This window comes from Mastigoproctus giganteus, chromosome 10 (genome assembly GCF_048544385.1).
Source record: "Mastigoproctus giganteus isolate SK-2022 chromosome 10, ASM4854438v1, whole genome shotgun sequence".
Classification (NCBI taxonomy): domain Eukaryota; kingdom Metazoa; phylum Arthropoda; class Arachnida; order Uropygi; family Thelyphonidae; genus Mastigoproctus; species Mastigoproctus giganteus.
The window spans coordinates 111963404-111988898 of NC_143584.1; the positions used below are offsets into that span (position 1 = coordinate 111963404).

General features: G+C 35.7%; 1 protein-coding gene across 1 annotated transcript in view; it reads right to left on the bottom strand.

Annotated features, from left to right (window-relative positions):
- Positions 1–293: 293 nt before the first annotated feature.
- Positions 294–25495, bottom strand: part of spen (spen family transcriptional repressor split ends) — a 575365-nt gene continuing 550163 nt past the window's right edge. The window contains exon 20 of the mRNA XM_090382996.1: positions 294–470. Within this exon, the coding sequence (XP_090239122.1) occupies positions 342–470 (129 nt within the window). The 3' untranslated portion in view covers positions 294–341. The remainder of the gene's footprint in view (positions 471–25495) is intronic.

The window sequence follows — 25495 nt, forward strand, 5'->3', positions numbered from 1 at the left end:
AAATGTCCTTTGCTAAACAAATGTTTTTCACCCATACATCTCCAAGTTTTTTTTTGAAATAATTCTTGCGGTTGAGATGTCAACAATTTTATGTCAATTTACCAATTTACTGGCCTTGATTAGTAGTCTGGAGGATGGCAAAAGATAGAAGTCTGGTCAGTCATGCAAAAAAAAAAAAAAAATAAAAAAATAAAAAAAAAAAAATAAAAAAAAAAATATATATATATGTGTGTGTTCATACTATATATATATATATATATATATATATATATATATATGAACAACATGTGGGAATTTTTTCCTATATACTGTCCAACACTTTCTCTGGAATGCTGAAGTAATTACACTGTTGCTATGACGATTAGCAGGTGTGCAATGTCACTGACACTATGCAGTAGGTCTGGAGCAATACGAGCCAAGTTGTCATTTGAAAAACTGCACGAAGGAAAGATGTGAATCACATAAGCAGGCTACAAAAAACAAAAAAAAAAAAAAAAGAATAAAACTGATTAGAATTCATGATGATTAAAACCACAATGTATTTAGAAAAATTCTATTACTCGGGAAAAAAATGAAAGAATTTACTTTCCTAAATTATATGTTAAACTTTGTCATTAGTCAAAACACATAAGCTATGGTTTCATTAAAATATAAAGATATACTAATATTAAAGTTAAAAAAAACCCCCAATATGTATGAATGGCGAATTTAATATTAGCTACAGAAATATATACACAAGACAATGTTACAAGATGTATTATGCATTAGCAATATTTATGAGAAAAATTAATTAAGTCTAATGTAAGCTACCAGAGTGGAAAAACTGCACTTATATATATATATATATATATTGATTGCATTAATTATAATTTTTTAAAACCAAAAATGAATATTACATTGTGTGAAGATGAGATTAAAAATTTACCATGCAAAAACAAACTCCAATTCTGTTAACATTTTCGAGTTATGGTTATCTTCTTAATGTTGTTAGTTATCACAAGTAAAATATTTTTACTTGCAGTGATTACAGTCAGTCCTCGTATAACACGTGTTTACACTACACGAATTTGATCATACACAATTTATAAATAGGGGAACAATATCTTATATAACACGAACCGAATTCGCTTATGCACGATTCACCTTTGTGTTTACAAGAAATGGCAGTCGAACGCAGAATCACCCCAACCGAATGCAACACGATAGGAATGAAGAGAAGATTCTGAAAATGTATTTATGTTTTTTATATCAGTGAAGGGGAAACACATTTCACCATAATAACATAAAAACTAACACAAATCCAGATATCGGTATAATCACAAATGCAATTAGATCGAGTTTACTACCAGTTTATAACAGATTCCACTAGCAGAAACGCAACTGGAAATTTTTTTATTGTTTTATGGTAGTAACCCCTAGAAATGTGATTTAGTAAAACGTGAGGTGTTAATAGTGTATCTCTGCCTTTACAGTGTTGTTTATTCGGTTGCTACACCGTGCAGCTTTGTTTATATGTATCAAGCGTGCCTCCTCATTTGTAATTGTGCTTTATTCCCTAAAAATGAGTAAAATACTTAAAAGGTGTGAAAAGGAAGCGTCCTGGTGAAGACACTACAGATTCAGAGAGAAAAAGAAAAGCAATATCGATAAACAGAGGCGGACTGGATCAAAAATTCTTACCCGGGAAAATTTATAGTGGCCTCATACTAGCATTTATGGCCAAAATCAGATCGGCCTCTAGCCGACCGGGGTTTCCCCGGTAAGACTTATGGCCAGTCCGCCTCTGTCAATAGAGAAAAAATATGAAATTGTGAAACGCTTTGAGCGAAATGAAAGACCATGTGATATTGCACGTGCTACAGACCTAAATGAGGCAATGCCGAGAATTACAAAGAATGCAGAGAAAATAAAAACAACTTTCATAGCAGGAACAACTCAAAGTGTAATTAAAATCCATTAGATTAAGACACAAAGAATTGGAAAAGATGGAACGGCTGTCATCTGTTTGGATAGAAAATCAAACAAAAAACAAGTTTGCTTACGATAGAAGCAAAAGCATTAGCAATATTTTATTATGTAATAGTCGTAATAAAATATGCAAGTATTTTATTACGATTATTTATTGTTTGGTAATGTTTTGGTTACAAATGTGTGTTCAATCTTGGGTGGTCGGCACCTAACCCTATTTTCCCACAGGGCCTGTTGTTTATATTGCATGATTTTGCATTGCACGAAGGTTTCTAGGAACACAACTATCGTGCTATTCGAGGACTGACTGTATATACATTGCTGGGGTTAATGCTATTGTAGCTATTAGCACTGTTTCATATTTCAAAGAAGTGTAATTTGAAAAGGTTTTACATTATGATGCTGTCTTGCTTCTTATGAAGTTCAGTCAATTTTCCTAATTTTTAAACTATCACTTTATGTTGTGAAAAATATGTGAACAAAGGGCAACAATATTGTACTTTTATATTGTCAAAATAACACCATTGCAGCATTATTCATATATTCAAATATTTATCTATCTATTGTCATTATGAACTTCTAAAGATGGGATGATATTAAAAAATAAAATTTAAAAAACTACTGCCATCATGGACATGACATTATAGGAAGGCTGGTCAATAACTTTTTCACAGGTCATTCATTCACAGGTATTCATAAACTGTTATTTATGAATACCTGTGAATGTGTATTGTTTATGAATACCTGAAAAATGGCGGTTATGTTGTCAATTTACCATTGTTGGGAGAAGATGGTTAATACTGTCAAGCGATCTTTTCATAGTAATTACTTATGTAGTTTGCCCGCTCTCGCAACAGCTCCTTTAACTGTGGAAACAAATCTAAATCTGAAACTAATTCTAGTAGCCTGTAGGCAGGATGGGATAAAATCTTATGTCTGATGGCAAAAACTTGATCATCATACATGCTTTGTGACAGAATGCACTACCATGCAGAATTAATGGATCATGCTTTAACAGGTTTGGTCACTTCTTTTGCAATGAAGGTCTCAAAAATCTCCTTCAGAATTAAACATAATATTCTCTATTATCTGTATAACTTTGTGGAATTTAACAAATGTAAAGAATACCTGAGGAACTGTAAGCAGAAATAACTAATTGTTCCATTTTTCTTGGCTCCTGCTGAACTTTCTAGTTTGGGTGATAAAAGATGGCACCATTCTGCAGATTGTCACTTTAATTCATGTTCAAAACACTGCAACCATATTTCTTCAATTGCAACAACTCACTGCATAAAAGAAATACCCTCTGTTCTCGATCTGGATAGCAATAAAGATGCAATTCACTGAAGATTCCTTTTTTCTTCTCACAATCAAAGTTAGTGTGCATCAGTATACAAGGTGTGACAATAAAGTTTCTGGACTGGCACTGTTGCAGCTATGCTGTAGTTCAAAATTCCTTCAACAGCTGGTGATACAGAGATTGTCAGGTTGCAAATAATAACCAGGCACCATTCTGCAGGCTGCCATTTTAATTCATGTTCAAAACACTGCAACCATATTTCTTCAATTGTGACAACTCACTGTAAAACAGAAACACCGTTTCTTCTCTATTTGAATAGCAATAAAGAAGCAATTCACTGAATATTTCTTTTTTCTTCTCACAATCAAAGAAGCTAGCATGCATCAATATACAAGGTGTGACAATAACGTTCCTGTACTGTTACTGTGAGGGTTATGCCGTAGTTCAAATGTCCTCCAACGGATAGTGGTAGAGATTGTCCACTAGTCTGACAGGTTGCAAGTAACAACCAATTCTGTTAGTACCATTAATATTCTGTCATGACTTTTCAATGGAGCAATGAACGAATATCAAATTTTGCTTTAAACTGGGAAAAATATGTAGCAGAAATGTATGAAATGTTAAGTCATACCAATGTGTTTGAATGGTATAATTCAAAGATGTATGTGAGGATATTTGCAAAAACCTAAGAAGTGTGCATCCATCAACCTCTTTAAATGAGGACAGAGTTGGGAAAGCCTGGGAAATTGTAGCGAGAGACCATAATTTGACCCTCAGAATGATAACGGAGGAAATGAATAAGGAGATGGTAGGAAAAGGAAGGTCTGTGCAAAAGTTGTGCCGCACAGCAGCTTCATGGATGAAAAGAAGCAATGCAGTGTCATCATTAAAGACTCCATTCAGAGTTGTCAAGACAATCCTAATTTCTTTGACTGTATTGTCACTGGAGATGAGTGTTTGGTGTTTCAGTACAACCCAGAGAAAAAAAACATCAGAGCATTCAGTGGACTTCAAATCATCACCAAGGCCCAAAACATTTTGTTTACAGAAGTCCAGGATCAAGACAATGCTGATCATACTTTTTGATAAACAGGGTGTGATTCACAAGGAATTTACCCAAAAGTGGGAAAGTCAATTCTGTGTTCTATGTACAAGTTTGTTTGTTTGTTTGTTATTTGGTTTTTAGGAGCATTAGCAAAAATAAAACCATTTTTGAGCTATTTTTTATTGCACTAACCGGGAACTTTATTGCTACACCTCGAAGAACATCAAATAACACTCAAGTGCAAGGCAGACCCATTTTTTGATCATGCAGAAGGTTACTTCTCCTTTTGTGCATTGTTGCTGTTTCAAATCATAGTAATAAAAAAAAAAAGAAAAAAAAAAGGTGATATATATGTATTTCTTTAAATTATATTTTAATGCATTTATTAAAAAAATGGATTAAATATTCAACCCAAGTTTAAAGCCGTAGTCTCCACGTCACATCACAGACGCTATGTTTTAATCAGAAATTCAATGTAAGACATCCTTTACACTGAATTCTCGAGGTTTCTGTTATTCTCCAAAAACACCTTTCGTTTCACATATTGTGATAAAAATCCTTCAACTTCACATACTATGAAATCCTGGGGTAAAAAAGCTACCTATGGATAAAGAAGCAGAAAAATTGCTAAATGAAGACAGCAGTGATAGTTGCAAACTCCCAGATTTGTAACTGGAAAGCTGTTCTATATCTGATGGGAAAATAAATGTTGTCACTAGTAAAATCTGCACAATACTGATTGGATTTCTTATTTGATGACAACATTAATAACAAATTATCAAAGAAACTAATAATAATGCAGAAGGATTATTTTTATTAAAAACGTAAGACATAAGGAAAGTGAAAATATAACAAATATGAGTTTTAAAACAATTCCCAGGCTATAATTTCATATAGTTATATAAACATTGAACTTCCAATTACTGGAAAACAGATGAATTATATACCATTTCATATTTCTCAGGTAATATGGGAATAAGCAGATTTTTGTTTATTCCCAGTCATTTGCATTTAACTTTTAATGTTCAAGATGTAGCTATGCTGAGAGGGAAATCTTTCCACAATACCATTACCTCTTTAGAAAAAAGGCACAGATATAGTACAAATGACACAAAGCTGCCATGAATACACAATGATATGCATCAAAAGTAGGAATTAAAATGAGAAAAGAAAGAATGAACATGGGTCATTCCATATATATGCACTTATAATAATTATATCCTCGCTGTAGAACAATTTATGTAAACAGACAAAACAATCCATCAAACCTGAGAACAGATAAAATGAAAGCTGAGTACTGTATACCGATAGGCAAGGAATGACAAATTAGATCTTCATTTTATCACAGCCAAACATCTGTGACTATGTAAGAAAAAAAACAAGGATTAAAAACAAATTAGGTTATGTATGCAGTGTGTTACATTTTAGGAATGTTCAGTTTTTTTCCCCTTATATTAATTGAACTTTTCCATTTTCTTTGATTAACAGAAGAGAAAAGTAAGTAATTAATTAACTTGCTACCAATTAATTTTATAAAAGTAGTTCTTTTCATTTCATTATATATACCTTGTAATGTAATATTTGCTCAACTTTTTGTTGCTGTTGCTTGAGGGTTTTATGAAACAACGGCATCAAAGGCCAAGATGTGTCTTTATAAGTTTCTTAATGTAACTCATGTTTTGTTAGATTTGTTTATCAAAGCGGATTTACTAAATGAAATAAAAACAGTTCTAAATCTGCAGAGGAAATTCCAGAAGCAAACTAATCTGGAATTTCTGAGCTGAGGACATACCAAAAGAATGTGCTTTACTGAAAGTTGTAATTGGAGTTGAGCACAAAGAGGGAGATTTTCATTAGCTAAGAGATGATAATGCATATGATGTGTGTCACCAATATGCAGTCTAGCAAGCATAACTTCTTTTCAGTGATTTTTTTTCTAATAATGTAGTCCATTTTGGGGATTAGGTTTTATTTCATGAAATTTATTGTTGGTTTGGTTTCTCCATGCCTGATCTTCTAATAATTGGTCTAAAGTTAGTGTAAGGGACTATTGTTGTTTTGATTGGTAGTTGTGATGTGGAGTACGATACATCATCAGCTTTGTTGTTATCTGCTATTCTGGAGTGTCCTGGGATACAGCAACCAGTTATTTCAGAGTGATTGATTTTTTTGACAGAAATGGATTAGAATGCCACTTTCCTGTAAAAGGATGTTTACCCTGTGTGGCTGAGTGAATAAAAATATATTAGTGCAGAAAATGAAGATTACTGACATCATTTAATGCAAACTGGATAGCATATAATACTGCAGAAAGTATGCTGTACTCAACTGGAAGGGATTTTGAGACTACATGTGATGGGAATACAGATTATGAATTTTCCCGAGTGTTCTGAAGAATGATTAGTATTAGCTATTGAATGATTAATTGGCAGAATAGTCTTTTTTGACCACTGAGCAAAATACAGATCAATGTCTAGCTCACGTCTATCACATAGAGGGAAAGGAATATTTGTATTTTCCTCAATTTTGTTGAGATCAATTTTCCACTTATGTACTATTTCTTGAAGATATATATCCCAGCAAGCCTAGGTTCCTTAAGCTTAACTTCATACAGTGCAAGCCAAAGATGATGGTTGAGATATACTCAACAAGGGTGGGATGGAAGGCTTCTTATTTTTGCAGCATATTGGCAGAGTAGGCTTTGTCTTCCAAAATAAAGTGGGGGGGGGGGTATGCACTTTTATGTGCAAGTCGTGAACTGGCAAGGTTCTGTAGGCACCTAGTGCAGACAGAAGAGCACTAGGTGCCTACTTGGATGGTGTTTAGAGATCGTAAGATGATGCTCTCAGCTGAAGCATATACTATAGTTCCATAATCTAATCGTGTCTGGATTGGAGCATGATATAAATTCAGCAATGACTGCTTGTCAGCACCCCAAGACGTTGAGGATGCTGCAAGACGGATATTTAATTTCTGGAGGAATGCAGTTCGCAGGTGGATAATATGTTTATGAAAATTTTGTTTGGTGTATAAAACTAAACCATAGTCTTATGGCATTTTTCATGGCTATTTCTGTGTCTTTCAGTTTTAAGACAAGTTCTGATGAAGAGAGGCAAATTTACAGAAGTGTACTGCTAAAGTTTTCCTCTCAATTAATTGATAGCCATTGCAGTTGTCTTTAAACGGTAGCCATGCTCAATGATTAAGAGGAAACAGCAGGATCATCTGCATACATATATTTCCACCCTATTGGAATATCTCGATTTATGTTACTGGTACACAATAATTAAAATTTAATTATTTCCTCCCAGATTTCAATAAACATTGAAATGTAATATGTACTTTGTGATTTAATGAAATAAACAAACAGCTACATGTACCTCATCATAATATGTTGTTTGTGTTATGTGTGTATTTTTTATGTAGTTATAAGACCTTTTATGTGGAGTCAAGAAATCCAAGAAGACCTGAATTCCAGATATTCTTGAATACTAAGAGTAATTCAAAATTCATGCATCCCAAACATCAGTAACAAAAATTTATGCAATTATGCAATCAAGTAATTATAATAACTACAATGATAATAATTAATTGCACAGATATTATAAATGTTTAAAATGTAAACTTTTTTTTTTTTAGAATATATGCACAAGCTCCTTTCATCATTATTCAATGACCCCTTTTGTAATCTGTGACCATCTGTGTTCACAAATTCATTTTGTATACTGTACTGCTTTCAATTCCTCCAATGTACAAATGTTGTTCATGTATTTTGCCTTTCAACAAGCCTCACAAATAATAATTTGGTGATCTTGGGAGTCACAGATTTTTACAAATAAGATGATTGACAAAAGCACTCAGCATTGTCACTGTTTCACAGGGTGTGTGACAAGTCATGCCATCTTGCTGAAGCCAACAACTTTCATCATTGTCAAGTAGCATAATAAACTGGTGTATTGAATCCTAGTGTACATTTCTGTCAACCATATTCTCAAAGAAGAGTTGTCCAATCACCCAGTAAAGTGAAATGGCACATCAAACCTAATTTATTGAAGCTTTAAGGGCATTTCATAAAAAATTATGATCTTCATTATTTTATGTTTTGACTAATGATGTAACCACTTAGTGGAACCAAGTTTCATTACTAAAGAAAACACAATACAAAATGCCAATTTCATTCAAATTAAAAAAAAAAGGTATGAAGCCACTGATACATTGATATTTCTTTACTTTAAATTCATGTACTATATGAATACGATAGGGATGCCAGTTTTATTTTTAACAGCCCTTTGTGAAATTGAATAAAACATACCGACTGCAATGTGAGCCTTCACAGTTATTTTTTGGCCAACAGCAATAAATACTGATTAACATCTTTGTATTTTTATTTGCTTAGCAATGAAGGGTGCCCAGGTTTTTTTTTTTTTTTTTTTTTTTTTTAATCACAGACTCTGCCTGTTTCTGAAAACAGGTGAAATTGTTAATTTATTTGGTACTGGTGAACACAATATTTTTCTCAAAATTTGGCTTTGGCATTCACATACTATTTTGAACAAAAGTATTGTTTGACTATAAACACACATCAAACAAGAATATGTCATATTGGCTTTCTCACAAACAAATTGGTATGGATGAGTTTGTGTAGGTGTGACCACACTGTTTACAGAGTGGTTGCTCTTACTAGTGTTTCCACTGCAACAAAACTGCATGTGGTTACCAAAATGAGAGAAACTAGCTCTTTCATTTTGGGCTGAATTAATTTTGAATCTCCTGTATTTTGAAATTGGTCAATTTATGTGAGTGGCTAATTAAGTGAATGCAGTTAGTAGTTTCATGGCTCACTGCTTTGTTTGAGCTCATATTGTTAGTTCAAAGTTACCTTTATTAGTGTAATTTTTTTTTTTTTTTTAATTAGCCATGTCTAAAAGGCCCCTAGCTAATAGGAATTCCAAAAAAAGAAATGTTTTGCTGAATATAAAGAAGAAAGTAGAGTTACGTATGAAATTAGAAAAAAGATATTGTAAAATATTTAGAATGAGTGAAAAGTTTGGGATATGATATCTACAATTTATGATCTTAAGAAATGGAAGAACAGTTGCTTAGATTTTACACTGATCTACCAAAATAAATGGACAAGTGAAAAACTTTATAACATGCAAAGACTGCTCTAACATGGATCAGGCAAGATTGAAGTGAAAATTTTCACTCAACTTTCTGGGTGGTTCAACAGATTCAAACAATGTTTGTTTGCTTAAAATTTTCTGAGAAGAAGGCCTTTGCTGACCATAAAGCTTTAGAAGCATATTTATATCAATTTGCAAAATTAGATTAAAGATAAAACTCAGAACAAATCCATATCACAGATTGAACCAGATGAAACATATATTAAATAATGTAATGAAACACTCTCAAACCACACTGAATAGTTCAAAGTTAGGTTATTAAGTACCTGTGACTTGAAGATTAAACATCTTTATTCTGGAAATACATACAAAGGAGAGGCTTGCCATTCCAACAGTTAATTCCCCTTAAATGCCCTAGAGGATCTTACTTTTTCCAATAATGGGCAATTGGCACCTCAAGTGCAAATTACCTAAGCCATTTAAGGGGATTGAAGTATTTCCTGTGGTTCATAAGTCATCCAAGCTAATAAATGAACTTGGATGACCACTGTTTTCACTGAATGGTTCAAAAAGGACTTTGTGCAGCAAGTGCTCACTGTTAGTCTGCGAGACTACCTTGCAACTGCAAAACTTCTCAACAAAGACAATATATTTGCCCTTTATTTCTCAATTACACCTTAATCCAATGTTTAGAACAAAGTATTCTTCATGCATTTAAGTGTAGGTAGCACATCAATGATTTTTTTTATGGAAAATGCCCCCGATGCTTGCAACATGTTACATGGATGCACAAAATACATGAAGTTTTTATTAAACAAAAGCCAAATACATGAAACAAAACTGTAGAAAATGCTTATAAAGATGAAATGGAAAATTTCAAGTGAATTTGCACCATATAATCAAACTTCAACATCCACAATCAGTGCTTCTACACCAGTTGTAATCCCAGATGACGAATCTTTAAATACTATTTAATTTGTAAGCAGATTGCACAGGCCCTGCTTTGGAAATTGAATTATGTATGTATGATTTGTCGAGTAATAAAAATAATTTCATATCTAAACTATTTCAATTTTATTTTTGTTTTATCTTGTGTTTCAAGATTGTAGTATATCTAGGACCAGAAACCTGTCCAGGCTCTGGTAACAAGCTACCCAGATACGATGTCTGGTACTTCACTTATTTCCTCCTGGATATTTAAAAAAAATTTAAATACAATGTATATTTCATTGATTAACCTTTTTGCAAGCATGTACAGAGATCTACATTTTTCAAGATCATTTCTAATACATTTCAATTCTGTTTAGGTAGAATGAGGGCAGGCTGGAAACGTACCTGAAATTGATCTATTAGTTAAAAAGTTACAGATAAGGCTTGGGAGGTTACCTTAAACGCTAGATTCGTGTAGATCTTGAAGGATCCTATATCACCACATTGTATCAAAACTTTTTCAATGTCCAGATATATCATGACTAAGTGTTCATTCCTGAGGAAGGCATCTTGAATATTTGCCTCAGTTCTGATCATGAGATCAAGTGTTGACCCACTCTTTTGGAAGCCATACTGATTTGGAATTAATATATTTTCCATCTCTAGGAACCAAGTTAGTCTGGTGCTGAATATATTTTCCAATGTTTTCCCTAAACAACTACTTAGGGCAACAGAGCAATAATTTTTTGGGCCAGTGTGATCTTTATCTGGCTTCAGAAAGGTTAACACATAAGAATGGCACACACAACACATAAGAATGTCACTAGCTCGTAGGTTAATGGTTCTCCGAAAAAATTCTGTTTGAAGGTGCAAAAGTGCAGTTAGGGAGTCCACACTTAGATATACAATCATGGAATAATAAATTCCATCAGGGCCTACAGCACTATGTATTGATTGCGTAAGCACCTTATGCAGTTCAGCAAAGATAAGAGGATGATTATATGGAAGTTGGCAGGAAGTATTAAAATTCAGTTTGGTCTTTACTGTCCAGGTTTTATGCAGTTGAATGACCAGTTCATATGCAGTCACAGCTGAAAGTGATTCAAATGATGCACCTAGAGCTTCAGCAATGTCGTGAAGCTCAAAGTTTCTGTTCTGTTCATCTGCAGTATCAGAGTGCATATGGGAGGGTATTTGTTGTTATTTTGTTGTTATTTGGATTTTAGGAGCATTAGCAACTAAGGCCATATTGCTCCGGGATATGCGGTGGTCATTCCCTGACCTTCCCGCATCCCCCCCTATTTGGTGGTGACGGGCTCGAACCCCGGTCTAATCAAGAAGCGTGTGCTGCGCACTGCTGCTCCTTCCCACCTGGCTACGGAGGCGCCTGGGAGGGTATTTGCCACTGATTCTTTTAATTTTGCTCCAGATTGAGGATTTATCTGTGGATCTGTTTATAGTATATTTATAACATAATAAGCCCATGCTTCTCTTTTACTTATTCATCATATGTAATGAGCTGTAGCCCTCGCTTTCTTGAAATGTATGAGTTTAATAGTGGTTGGATGTTTTTGAAATACATTCCAATAATTATTCTTGTCTTTTCTTGCATTACTACAAGCTCCATTTCACCATACTTCAGAACAGGCCAGACTTTAGTGAACAAATTAAGCATGGTGGATTCTGCTGCTGCCATTATCTGTTGTGTGACAATCTACTGCAGAATCAACTTTGTGTGATGAGGAGATAATGGATATATCTAAATGTGCCATTTTTTGACATTTTATCCAATTTTCTTTGTCAAATTTCCAAGCTGTTCATATGTCAGTTTGAGGGGTAGAGAGTTTGTCCAGAGTTTACAGAATTAACAGGAAGTGATCAATGTGGAGGAGTGCAATTTCCATTTTGTGAGAGAAAATAAAGTTGGAGAACATATTTAAAGGTCAATTGCCACACTAGAGCGAGATGACATATGCATGAATTTGTGAGCACCACTTTTTAGCAATGTTAAGTTAAATTTATAAAATTTTTCTATTAACTGTCCTCTTTTGTCTATATGTGTTGAACCCTGTAGTGGGTGGTGTCTATTTCAGTCACCCATTATAATAATAATAAAAAAAAGCCAGGTAATTGGTTGACTAAATCAAGTTCAGCAATAGTATAATCATGATTGGGCAAAAGATACAGAGAAACTATTGTCACTGCTAAGCCTTGAAAAACACGGATGACAACTGCCTCCAATGTTACTGGGACAGGTCTAGAACATGTTGCAGAATTCACATGTAGTCTAAACTAGTTCCTGTCTTTTCTGTATACAACATATTCCACAAATTTAAACAGATATGCTAAATGTTTAAAACTGATTTAGTAATAAAACAAAATAATACAAAAGGCTGTAAAATAATATTTCCAAAAACTGATTATTTACAAAAAACTAGTTTAAAACAAAAATAAAATAAAATAAGTAAATACCTGGTATTTAAGGATGTGTCACTTAAGTTTCATTATTGCTGAGGAAGGAGGCAGACACCTCTGAAAGCTTCAATAGTGTTTTTATCGCTTTTAAATTTATATTTTTAATGCATTTTAACATATAGACAAACGTATTTACTTATTTTATTTTTTTTTGTTTTAAACTAGTTTTTTGTAAATAATCAATTTTTGTAAATATTATTTTACAGCCTTTTGTATTATTTTATTTTATTATTAAATCAGTTTTAAACGGCTGGCATATCTGTTTAAATTTGTGGTATGAATAATCCCAACCTTAGAGGCCTTATTGCAGTATAGAATGTATTGTTTAATTGACAGATATTTCGGTTCGGCAGTTGATGATCCTGCTCAGATAGCGAACAAACTGAATGAGTATTTTGCATCTACATTCACACATGAGGAGTTGTTAATGACAGTAATGGCAGTGTGCTACTGCAATGGGATCCAGAAAATTTGGACAGATGGGCTGAAAAGTAGCAACTGAAGTTTAACATTGACAAATGCAGAGTACTGCATATGGGTAGAAGTAACCCCAGAGAACCACACCAACTGTGTGGTACTACACTTAGGGTGGTAGAAAATGAAAAAGACCTGGGAGTGATTGTGCACTCAGATATGAAATTTTCTGAGCAATGCAGACAGGCTGCCAGGGCAGGTCATGGGGTTTTGTCAATAATATACAGGAATTTTGCTAGCAGGGAAAAGGAGGTGTTATCCCATTGTATAAGGCAATGGTCAGACCACGCCTTGAGTACTGCGTACAGGTCTGGCAGTCTCATTTTAGGAAGGATGTAGATTTGCTTGAGTGTGTACAGAGAAGGGCAACAAGACTGGTGAGGGGAATGAAGGGATCCCCTTACCAAGAGTGGATTAAGTTCTGCAAATTGCAGCAGCTGGAGACTAGGCACCTGCAATGTGATCTAACTGAGGTGTATAAGGCCTTGAATGGGTTGAGCACACTGAATTCTGATGGGATTCTTCTGCTTGCTCAGATTACAAACCTAAGGGGGCATAAATTCAAATTGAGAAAAGACAGTTGTAGAATAGATGTGCGAAAATTTGCCTTTAGCCAGTGGGTGGTTAATTGCTGGAACAAACTTCCAACTGTCATTGTGGAAGTTGATAGCTTAAATAAATGGCTAAGGTAAAGAAAGTGCACATGAGAAGCATGCAAAAGTTCGATGAAATTTATCGGTAAAAGTACTTTGCCGTAACGGCATTTGTATCGTTGCTCAGTCGGTAAACAGACGGTGGGTATTATCGGTCTGGAGTAGAAGTTCAATCTCACAGGAGCTTGAAAGCCTCCCGAAGTGGAGGGGGTAACCTGACCTCTTTTTTTTTTAGAATCACGAACAGAGTCATATTGGTAGTTCAGGCGTCGTAAAAAATGTTTTGTGACGTAGTTTCACCGGTAAACTTTTTTGAAGTTTGCTGTACTTCTTGTATGGGCAAAGGTTAATAAACAATTTATCCACTAGTACACCAGTCATTCTAAAGAAAAAAGGTCAGGCTACCCCTCCTCTTCGGGAGGGTTTCAATCTCCCATGGGATTCAATTTCTACTCCTGACCGATAGCACCCACTGTATGTTTACTGAGCGAGCAACAATACAAATGCTGTTACGGTAAAGTACTTTTACTGGGAAATTTACCGAATTTTTGCGTGCTTCTCGTGTGGGCTTTCTTTACCTTCATCAAATAAATAAATTCAAGGAGGAACGGGACAAACCTTTAGAGGGAATGGTTGTGTGAATTTTTTTTTTTTTTTGGCTGATGCTACATAAGCTCATACGCTTGCTTTCTTGCATCACATGCCTCTATTACTATATTGGATTGGTCAGATTTGTTTCTTGAAACGAAGAAAACTGACTTTTCTTCACCTAATAGGTCACAGATGTCATCTAGGTTAGCGCAAAGTCCATGACAATTCCAATGAATTGTTTTGGCTTACCAAGTATATCTGTCTGTTTACGAGAAGAGCCTTGCATGTGCCTGTTGACTTTATCCTCCTTTTTTCTGGAATGTTCTTCCAATGTTCCATCTCATCCTCAGAATGAGTTTCCAGAATTATATCATTTTGATATATATTTTCATCAGTATCAATGACATTAGTACTAAGAATATGACTTTCATCTGCTTCAGAGTTTCTTGTTTGTTCTACTGGTTGTTGAAGTAGGATTTTTATCTGGAGGTGTTGTTGTTGTATTTAGGTTTTTTTGGTACAAGGGCCTCTTGGGCCAGTTCATGATTTGCTTGTCATTACGATCACAGTCTATTATACAGATTTGTGTTTCAAATAATTGAACAGTTCCTCAAAATTTGCTTCATTGCCAAGAACATGTAACAAGGTTAACGGTTCCTGTAAGTTGGATAGAGAGCTAAAACTTGATTTTCTGATTGTTGAATGTTGGAGACATTCGATGAGAATGTGTTTTATGAGAAATTTGTTAGCGGAGACTGACAAAAGAAACACCGAGGAGAGTTCTCTCCCATAAGCAAATACAGGTATCATCATCATCATCAGCCATTTTCAATCCACTGCAGGATGAAAGCCTCTCCAGCAACTTTCCAGTTCCTTCTGTTTTGAGCACTGGCCATCCATTTACTACCCACAAACTCGTGAATTTCATCTATCCATCTCCGCCTTTGTCTTCCAGGTTTTCTTCTAGCTTCTCTTGGATACCATTCTGTTATTTTCTTAGTCCATCTGTCATCATGTCTTCGAGCTATGTGTCCTGCCCAAGACCATTTAATTCTTTAGTTTTGATAAGAATGTACTTTACTTGAGTTTGCTGCCTAATCCATGTGTTTCTCTCCTTATCTAACAGTCTGATTCCCAATATGATTCGTTCCATTCTTCGCTGTGTAGTTCTCAGCTTCTCTTCCATTCTTTTGGTGAGTGCCCAAGTTTCACTACCATAAGTCATGGTGGAGAGCATACATTGGTTCATTATTTTACGTTTCAGACAAACTGGGATATTGCTCTTCAGTATGTGACTATATTTCCTGAATGCTATCCATCCAAAATTTATTCTTCTCTTGACTTCCAGCCATTTATCATTATTACAGCTAATAACTTGTCCCAAATAAGTATACGACTCCACCTTTTCAATTACTGCTCCTTCAATCATTATTTCCCTTTCTGTGGCATACTTGTTCATCATTACTTTTGTTTTAGCCATATTCATCTTTAGTCCAAAATCCTTACTAGCTGTGCATAACTGATTAAGATTTTCCTCTAATTCTTTGGGATCGTGGCTTATGACCACAATGTCATCTGCAAATCGTAAATGGTTTAGGTACTCTCCATTCACACTGACTCCTTTCTGCGACCAGTCTAATCTTCTGAAAGCTTCCTCAAGAGCAGCAGTAAACAGCTTCGGAGATATTGTGTCTCCTTGTTGAACTCCTTTTTCAATTTTAAATTTCCTCCTGTCTTTGTCTAGTCTAATAAAGGAGGTAGCACACTCATATATTTTCTTCAAAATCATAATATATGGGGTATCAATGCCTTGTCTTTCCAGTGCCCAAAACATCGCCTTATGCTGTATGGAGTCAAATGCCTTTTCATAATCCACAAATGCCAGGCATAATGGTGTTTTATATTCATTTGCTTTCTCCATTAGCTGTGATATTACGTGAAGGTGATCCATAGATGAGAATCCTGTCCTAAAGCCAGCTTGCTCTTTCGGTTGATTCTCATCAAGTATTCTTTCTAATCTGTTAGTAATGACCCTTGTGAACAACTTTTAGATATTTGCATTATTCCACTGCTTAGGCATCACACCTTTTCTAATGCACTTTGTGAAGAGCCTTGCCAGTTTTTGTGTTATGTCTCTTCCTCCCAATTTTAACAACTCTACAGTAACTTCATCTTCCCTCGGGGCTTTCTGATTCTTCATTTTCTTCAATGCATGTTCTACCTCATCAGGAAGAATATCGGGTATGTTGTATGTGTTGCTACTTTGCAATCCATCTTCCCCACTGCTGGCATCATTCCCATGCTCCTTGTATAATTCTCTATAGTAGTCTTCTGCTATTTGAATTATGCCTTCTCTGCTGTTTATAAGTACAGCATCGCTATTCTTCAGTTTCAGTATCATTTGTCTTTCTGTATTACTGCTCGTAGCTGCTGATTTAAATCCGTTGTTTTCCCTTAATGCTTGTTCTACTTTTCTTGTGTTGAATCTTCTTATGTCCTCTCTGAGTCTCTTTCTAATGGCTTTGCATAACTCAGTATACTCAATTTTCTCCCTGTCAGTGTTTTTCTTGCTTTTCATTTGTCGTCTTCAGTTCATTATGACAACTGTTTCTTGACTAATTTTTTCTTCTTTGGATTTCTTTTTCCCTATAGGTTTCTTAGGCTTTATCACTTTCAAAAAGTGTAATATTCCTCATCGATATCTTGTCCTGAGCAATCTGCAGAACCAAGTTAGTCTGGTTCTGCAGATTCTTAAGTTCCAGTACATACTGCTTTTTCTCTTCTTCTGTTATCTCAAAGACCTTTGTATTATTTACTCGAGTCAGTTTTTTCCTTTCCTTTCCTACATCTATATCAAGTGTACCTCTTACCATTCTGTGATCACTTCCAACATTTACCTTATTCAGGACGGTAACATCATTCACAATATATCTTCTGTTAGTGAGGATGAAGTCGATTTCATTAGTAGTTAATCCGTTCGGACTTTTCCATGTCAACTTTCTGTTCACCCTTTTCTTGAAACAAGTGTTCATTACTGACAGTCCTTGAGATTCTGCAAATTCCACAAGTCTTTCACCAATTCCAAAATTTCCTATAGTTCCCCTTTCTGTGCTGTTTTGTCTTTTTCCAACCTTAGCATTGAAGTCTCCCATAATAATAGTGTAGTGGGTTTTCTGCTCATCTAGAAGACTCTCAATTTCGGTGTACATTTCTTCAACCTCTTCATCATCATGGCTCGATGTTGATGCATAAATCATTATAATCTTTAGCTTGTACCTCTTAGAAATCTTGAGTATTAGTCTTGACACCCTTGACACACTTTTGAATTCCAAAATGTTGTTTTTAAAATCTTTATGAACCAGAAACCCAACTCCACCTTCACTCCTTTCACTGTTTCCATTGGTGTACAGCAGATTTCCACTTGATAAACTTATAAGTGATTCATTTCTTCTTCTTGTTTCAGCCAAACCAATGATATTCCAATTAACATTTTCTAATTCCTTTTCCAGCTCTAATATCCTGTCTTCACCGATGAGTGATCTTATGTTATAACAGGCCAGGTTCAGTTTCCGTGCATGGCAGCCTGGTCGTACCCAGAGATTCTTAGCACCCTCTGCTTCCACTCTGATCCTCTCGCTGCCGTAAGAGGGAGAGTGAAAGCTGCTGGGGACTGAGGGCCATTTGTTTCGTCATGCTGTCATATGCTGGAGGGTTTGGTCTTTTCCTCTTCACGCTGACCAGGCGTCTTGAAGAGAACCACTGTACACATTCGTTACCACCTAAGTGACGTAACAGGGCTTACCATCGAGAAGGTGTGCATGAGTGGATTTTAGGAAGGCAGGCCAACTGGACTTCTCCTAAATCTTCTGTAATAGAGAGACATTGGATCTATCAGTGTTTTAGGCTGAGTGTCTGATAACACACAGGATACCTGTTCCCCTCTAAGCCCCCCTAAAATACAGGTAAGTTGGATGAAATGACTGATGCGGAGCCTTGCCAGAATCACTTCTTGTCGCCTGCTTCTCCTGAAACTAGATGTCCACAACTGTGGCTCTCTTTTTATCTGCAGCAATTTATTATTGATTTGAATTTTCCAAAGGTAAGACCATTGTTTCCTGCATGCTGTTTTAATGATGGATTTTTAGTGGGTATAGGGCACTTTTAGTTGACTGGAGGGTCCAGAGTTGGGATGTTTAGTAGCCTGATCTGCACGTTCATTTCCTGGGATGCCAAAATGACCAGGGACCCAGTAGAAAATGTAACCTTCTGGTTGGCTGTTTGACAGCAAAATAATTTAAGAATGGGATTAGAGGCGGAAAAGATAGATTGAATGGCAGTGATTGTACAGTCAGTCCTCAAATAACACGTGTTTACACTACACGATTTATAAATAGGGGAACATTATAGTGTATAACACGAACCGAATTCGCTTATGCATGATTCGCCTTTGTGTTTACAAGAAATGGCAGTCGAACACAGAATCATCCCAACTGAATGCAACATCATAGGAATGAAAAGAATATTCTGAAATTGTATTTATGTTTTTTTTTTTTTTATATCAATGAAGGGGAAACACATTTCACCATAATAACATAAAAACCCACACAATTCCAGCTATTGGTTTTTTTTTTTTTTTAATCGCAAATGCAATTAGATAGAGTTTACTACCCGTTTATAACAGATTGGATGCAACTGGAAATTGTTTTTATTGTTTTATGGTAGTAACCCCCAGAAATGTGCTTTAGTAAAATGTGAGCTAGTGAGGTGTCAATGGTGTATTGTTTATTCATTTGCTACACGCACGCAGCTTTGTTTATGTGTATCAAGCGTGCCACCTCATTTTGTAATTGTGCTTTATTCCCTAAAAATGAGTAAAATACTTAAAAGGTGTGAAAAGGAAGCAACCTGGTGAAGACACTACAGATTCAGAGAGAAAAAGAAAAGCAATATCGATAGAGGCGGACTGGGTCAAAAATTCTTACCCGGGAAAATTTGTAGCAGCCTCATACTAGCGTTTATGGCCAAAATCATGCTGGCCTCCGGCCCACCAGGGTTTCCCCTGGTAAGGCTTATGGCTTGTCCGCCTCTGTCGATAGAGAAAAAATATGAAATTGTGAAACACTTTGAGCGAAATGAAAGACCATGTGATATTGCACGTGCTACAGGCCAAAATGAGGCAACGCTGAGAATTAGAAAGAATGCAGAGAAAATAAAAACAACTTTCATAGCACGAACAACTCGAAGGTAATAAAATCCACTAGATCAAGTCACAAAAAATTGGAAGAGATGGAACGGCTGTCATCTCTTTGGATAGAAAATCAAACAAAGAACAAGTTTGCTTACTATAGAAGCAAAAGCATTAGCAATATTTTATTACGTAATAGTTGTAAAAAATACGTAAGTATTTTATTACGATTATTTATTGTGTTTGGCAATATTTTGGTTACAAATGTGTGTTCAATCTTGGGTGATTGGTACCTAACCCTATTTTTCCCATAGGGTCTGTTATTTGTATTGCACGAGGGTTTCTAGGAACACAACTATCGTGCTATACGAGGTTATTGACTGTACTTAGAGAGTCAGTATATATCAAAGATTGCTTGATGTGGTGGTTGTTTATGTAATCTAGAACTAGTTTTATAGCAAATAATTCTGCAGTATAGATACTGCATTCAGTAGGAAGCAACCTAGCTACTGAGAAGGTGGAAGAAACTGCTGCAGCATCTATGGCTGCATCTGTTTTGGATCCATCAGTATATATTTGTACTTTCTCTGAATTTTCCAAGGAATGTACTTTATGTAGCTGCTGAAAGTTGATGTTTGCCAGGGAGGATTTTCCCCCATCTTAAAAAGAAATTGTCGCAGAGAGGTGAGAATTCAGTCCAGGGAAGGTCAAGTATATCAAATTCTTGGAATATATTATGAAAGTTGATGTCCCCACTGAGCATTAGCTCTTGAAGTCGAAGCTCTGCGGGCCAGTTTTCATTAGATTTATTGTGATATAGTATGGCATGTAGAGGTTCAAACAGGTACTGCCAGCTAGGGTGGGACGGAATAGAATACTTTTAATATTTGCTGCATAATTACACAATAAGGATTTTCTCCTGAGGTGCAAAGGGGGTTCATTTGCCTAATATACAGGCTGTGGACTGGAGACGTTCTGAAGGCTCCTACAGCTATCCTAAGGGCACTATGCTGTATGGTGTTCAGACGTAATAGCAAGTGTTTCCTAGAAGAGTCATAGGCAGGTGTTCCATAATCTAAGTGTAATCTTATTAAAACCCTATAGAGATGAAGGAGAGAGCGTCTGTCAGCATCCCAGGACACAGCAGAAACTGCTCTTAGGATGTTCAGTTTTTTAAGACATATAGTTCGAAGGAAAGCAATATGGGAAGCAAAATTGAGTTTAATTATCTAAATATAACCCCAACATATGAAAATTGTTAGTGACAGGAATCAGGCTGTTTTTTAAAAATATTTCTGGATCTGGGTAGAGTTTGCATTTTTTTACAAAAATGAATTGCACTAGATTTCTTTTCTGATAGGCAATAGCCATTCTGCAATGCCCGTTATTCTATTTTAGCGATGGAAATTTGAAGTTGTCTTTTACTGGTGTTCATGGTTTGGGATTGGCAAGAAATAATGAGGCCATCAGCAAACATGTACGATTCTATTGTATTTGGTGCATCCTGTGTCATGTTTGTAATTCTTTATTGCAAATAATGCCGAACTAAGAATGGACCCCTGAGGTACACCCGCCTCTTGTTCAAATGATTTGGATAAATTGTTCATGTATCTAACCTGAAATGTTCTGTGGCACAGGAAGTTTTGTATAAAGTCGGGTAAATGACCTCTCAAGCCAAAGAATGAAGATCTTGAAGTACACCATATCGCCAGGTGGTATCAAAGGCTTTCTCAATATCGAGATTGATCATGACCAGATGTTGTCCCCTTATGAAGGCATTTTGTATGTTTGCTTCTGCTTTTATCATTACATCTAATGTGGAACAGTTCTTTCAAAACCTGTACTGATTGCTATTTAGCAAGTTGTTAGTTTCCAGGAACCACGTTAGCCACCTGTGAACCATTTTTTCCAGGACTTTGCCTAAACAGCTGGTCAGTGAAATCGGACTGTAGTTATGTGGAAAGCTGCGATCCTTTCCTGGCTTTGGGAAGAATAGTATAATTGAGTGACGCCAGAAGTTTGGATAAGTATTTTCTAGAAATATTCAATTGTAATATTTTAACAATGTTCTTTTTGTTCTGTTGTTTAGTTGGCTTATCATAACGTAGTAGATCCCATCTGGACTAGCAGCACTACTGGATGTTTTATTGAGCACCCCTAAAATTTCTGTTAATGTGAATGGCTGGTTTCTATGGGTGTGAAACTCTAGTAGAGAAATTGATCTTATGCTGCTCTGAAGATTCTTTAATTTGCTGAAAGCCTGGGTTGTAGGTGGATACACCCGATGTATCGTGCCAAATTGGCGATAGATGTATTAGGAGGAACTGTAACATTTGTTTGAATACTTACTGACTGGACCTGTTTAGCAGCAATGGCATATGTATGCTTTGGCTCCATTCTGATTATTTCTCGTCTCGCCAATGAATAAGTGACTTTGTTCTCCACTTTATATTTCTGTATTTTTTTCCCCTTGCTTCCATAGTTCGCATACTTTGGAGAAAGCTGGGTGATTATCTTTACAATTTGGGCAACGAGGAATGGTTTGTTATTGTTATTTGGTTTTTAGGAGCAATAGCAACTAAGGCCATATTGCTCCGGGGATATGCAGTGGTCATTCCCTGACCTTTCCGCATCCTCCGTATTTGGTAGTCACAGTCTCGAACCCCGGTCTGATCAAGAAACGTGTACTACACACTGCTGCTTCTGCCCACCTGGCTACGGAGGTGCCCCATGAGGAGGAATGGTAGCATTGCAATCGGATATATTAAATAAAAGGATATATTAAGGAGAGAAACATAAAAGATAACTATAATTCGCCTTTTAGAAAATCACAGTGAAAGCACAGAGAAATCGCTCAGTCACAATCGCTTGGCACCCGGGGCTGATGAAACTTGTATCAATCACTATGATCCCAAAACTAAACAAATGTCAAAACAATGGAAACATGCAGAATCACCCCCCCCACCCCCCAAAAGGAAAAAGTGCTGGCAAGGTAATGCTGTCAGTTTTTTTGGGATCAACACGGTGCAATACTAACAGATTACCATCAAAGGTTCTTCTGTATTGTGAAAGTGAAATATTATTCCAACCTCCTCATAATGCTATGTGCCACTATAAAAGAAAAAAGATAGAGAAAGCTGTTTAAAGGTGCACACCTGCTCCACGATAATGCCCTTGTGCATTCCTCGGATGTTGTAGTGAGGTGTGCACACAAATGTGGTTTTTAAAAATTGCCACACCTTGCTTATGCTCCTGACCTTTCACTCTTGGATTTCTTCCTCTTTCTTTGTAGAAAACACTTTGCTGCTGACAATGAGGTGATTTTTGCTGCCAAGTCATGGTTCGAAGGACAGTTGGAGGACTTCTACAAAACTAGCCTGTGGAAGCATACTGAGAGGTGGCAAAATGTGTCATTTTTCTGGTGACTATGTTGAAAATGCATAATACACAATGTTTATGTCAACCTTCTATCGCAACTACTTCTGGGTGAACTACTTATGGAGAAGACTTCAGGTTACAGTGTTGTTTCATATTGGAATAAACAATTCAAATGTGGAATACCCCTTGTGCCTCTCAAAATTCTGGAAAACTTTGAAATCTAGCACTTCTCAATCCCCAGGGTATACCGACTTTGTATATATGTTTATTACATGCACAAGAACACACACACAGTCCTATTTTTTTAATGTGAGAATTATCATAGTAAAAAAATGTTGTTGTCTTTGATGGTGACAATTATTTTATGCTGTCATAACCATAATAAAATGCTTCCTTCTATATCGCACACAATATTGTTTTATTTCAGACCTCATGTTCCATTTGTTAGGCATGTATTTCTTATAATTAATTTTTTTTTTTAACATTTAGCATATTGTTGCATGTTTACTTGTATTTAAATACAAGTTTGTTGTTTGTTATTTGGTTTTTAGGAGCATTAGCAACTAAGGCCATATTGCTCCGGGATATGCGGTGATCATTCCCTAACCTTTCTGCATCCTCCGTATGTGGTGGTCACAGGCTCGAACCCCGGTCTACGGTCTAATCAAGAAGCGTGTGCTACGCACTGCTGCTCCTGCCCACCCGGCTACGGAGGCGTCTTAAATACAAGTAAACATGCAACAATATGCTGAAAAACTGAGGCAACTCCCACTTCCCTCTGAATATGTGGAGTATAATTCCTGAGTGTTTTTTACCATTCATATTTTTAAAAAAACCTCTTACCTTGTTCTACAAGCCATGTGGCAAGCATCAAATCTGTGTTTCTTGTGCTTACAGCATGGCTAACCAAACAAGGAAAACGCTGAGAGAAACATTTTACCTTTTGTTTTTTGTTTTTTTTTTCCATTATTATTTTATATCAACGATTCTTGATGGAAGGCTTATTTCCCTTGGAGAAATGAGAAGACTTCAAAGTATATACCCCCCCCCCCCCACTTTGTCAATTTTTTTGCTTCATCAGTTTATTTTTGAGTTGTTTTAGTGGACAGAATGTTACTTTAAACAAGGTCTTTCAAAACTGAACTTCTCATCATGTATTTCACATTTTACATTTATAATTTTTGAAACAAGAATAAGGGAAGTGTAGCAGCAGCAGGACAAATTGAGAGCAGAGTGATTATTCAAAAATGTTGAAAACCTATTCTACGATGATTTTCAACGATAATTTCCATAAGGGAGCAAATGAAGTCTTGTAAATGGAAAAAAAGAAGGTTATGAAACTTTTTTGGTACCATTACAAACATATTTTATAAAAATTACTGTTAATTATGACTATTTCATATTTATAGTTTGTTATGCAAAAAAAAAAAAAAATCAATTACAAATATCTAATTGCATATAATATCAAACCAAACCAAATTATAAGCTTTTAAACGTTATGCAAAAATCACTTGTGTTATCAGCTTTTTTTGACAGTTGTTACCGATATGAAAATTATATTTTAGATTTACAGTGCATTTAAGGTGTGTGTGTGGGTGGGGGGGGAGTTCTTGATACATTGCACGCTTTGATTTGATTTTTATGGTGCATGAGTGACTACGGCCCATGATACATCAAGTCCAATGTTGCATGCACTTTTAAGTTCAAAACTATCTAACAAATCTATTAGCATTATGCAAACAAACAAAAACAGCTAAACTACAGTCAAAACTCAAAACTCCCAAATCCAGCAATTTTGTAACTTGTTGGATCTTGGAAATTTTCAATTATTATTATTATTTGGGGGGGGGGGGGTGCATATTATCGTTATAAAAAAGAACCCATGAACAAATACTGAATTTCTGCATTGCAACTTACTGCAGAGTACTATATGTGTAGCCTTTTTTCAAGAGAAAGATAACATACAGTACATGAAATAGTACAGTGAATACTGAATAATACTGTAAAAAATAAAATAAAATAAATTATTTTCCCTCAAAAATTATACTTTGCACAGTACAGTATATTTTGGAAGGGGAAAAAGCAAAAAGTTATACATCACTTCACTGAAGTCCGAATGTTTGAGCACCTTTGGCAATACAGCAATACCTCGCTTAGCACAGCTTCAAACACCATGGGTTTCACTATAACACGGTTTTCCTATACACATTAAAACTCATTCAATTGCCTAGACACATACTCTACATATATGCTGTGTTGTCGTAGTCTAGTTAAACGTACATATATGCTGTGGTGCCAACTATATTGTCTCACATGTGCATATATGCCAATAGCTCCCCTCAGGCAGTCAGTGGCAACATGCAACAGTGTTCG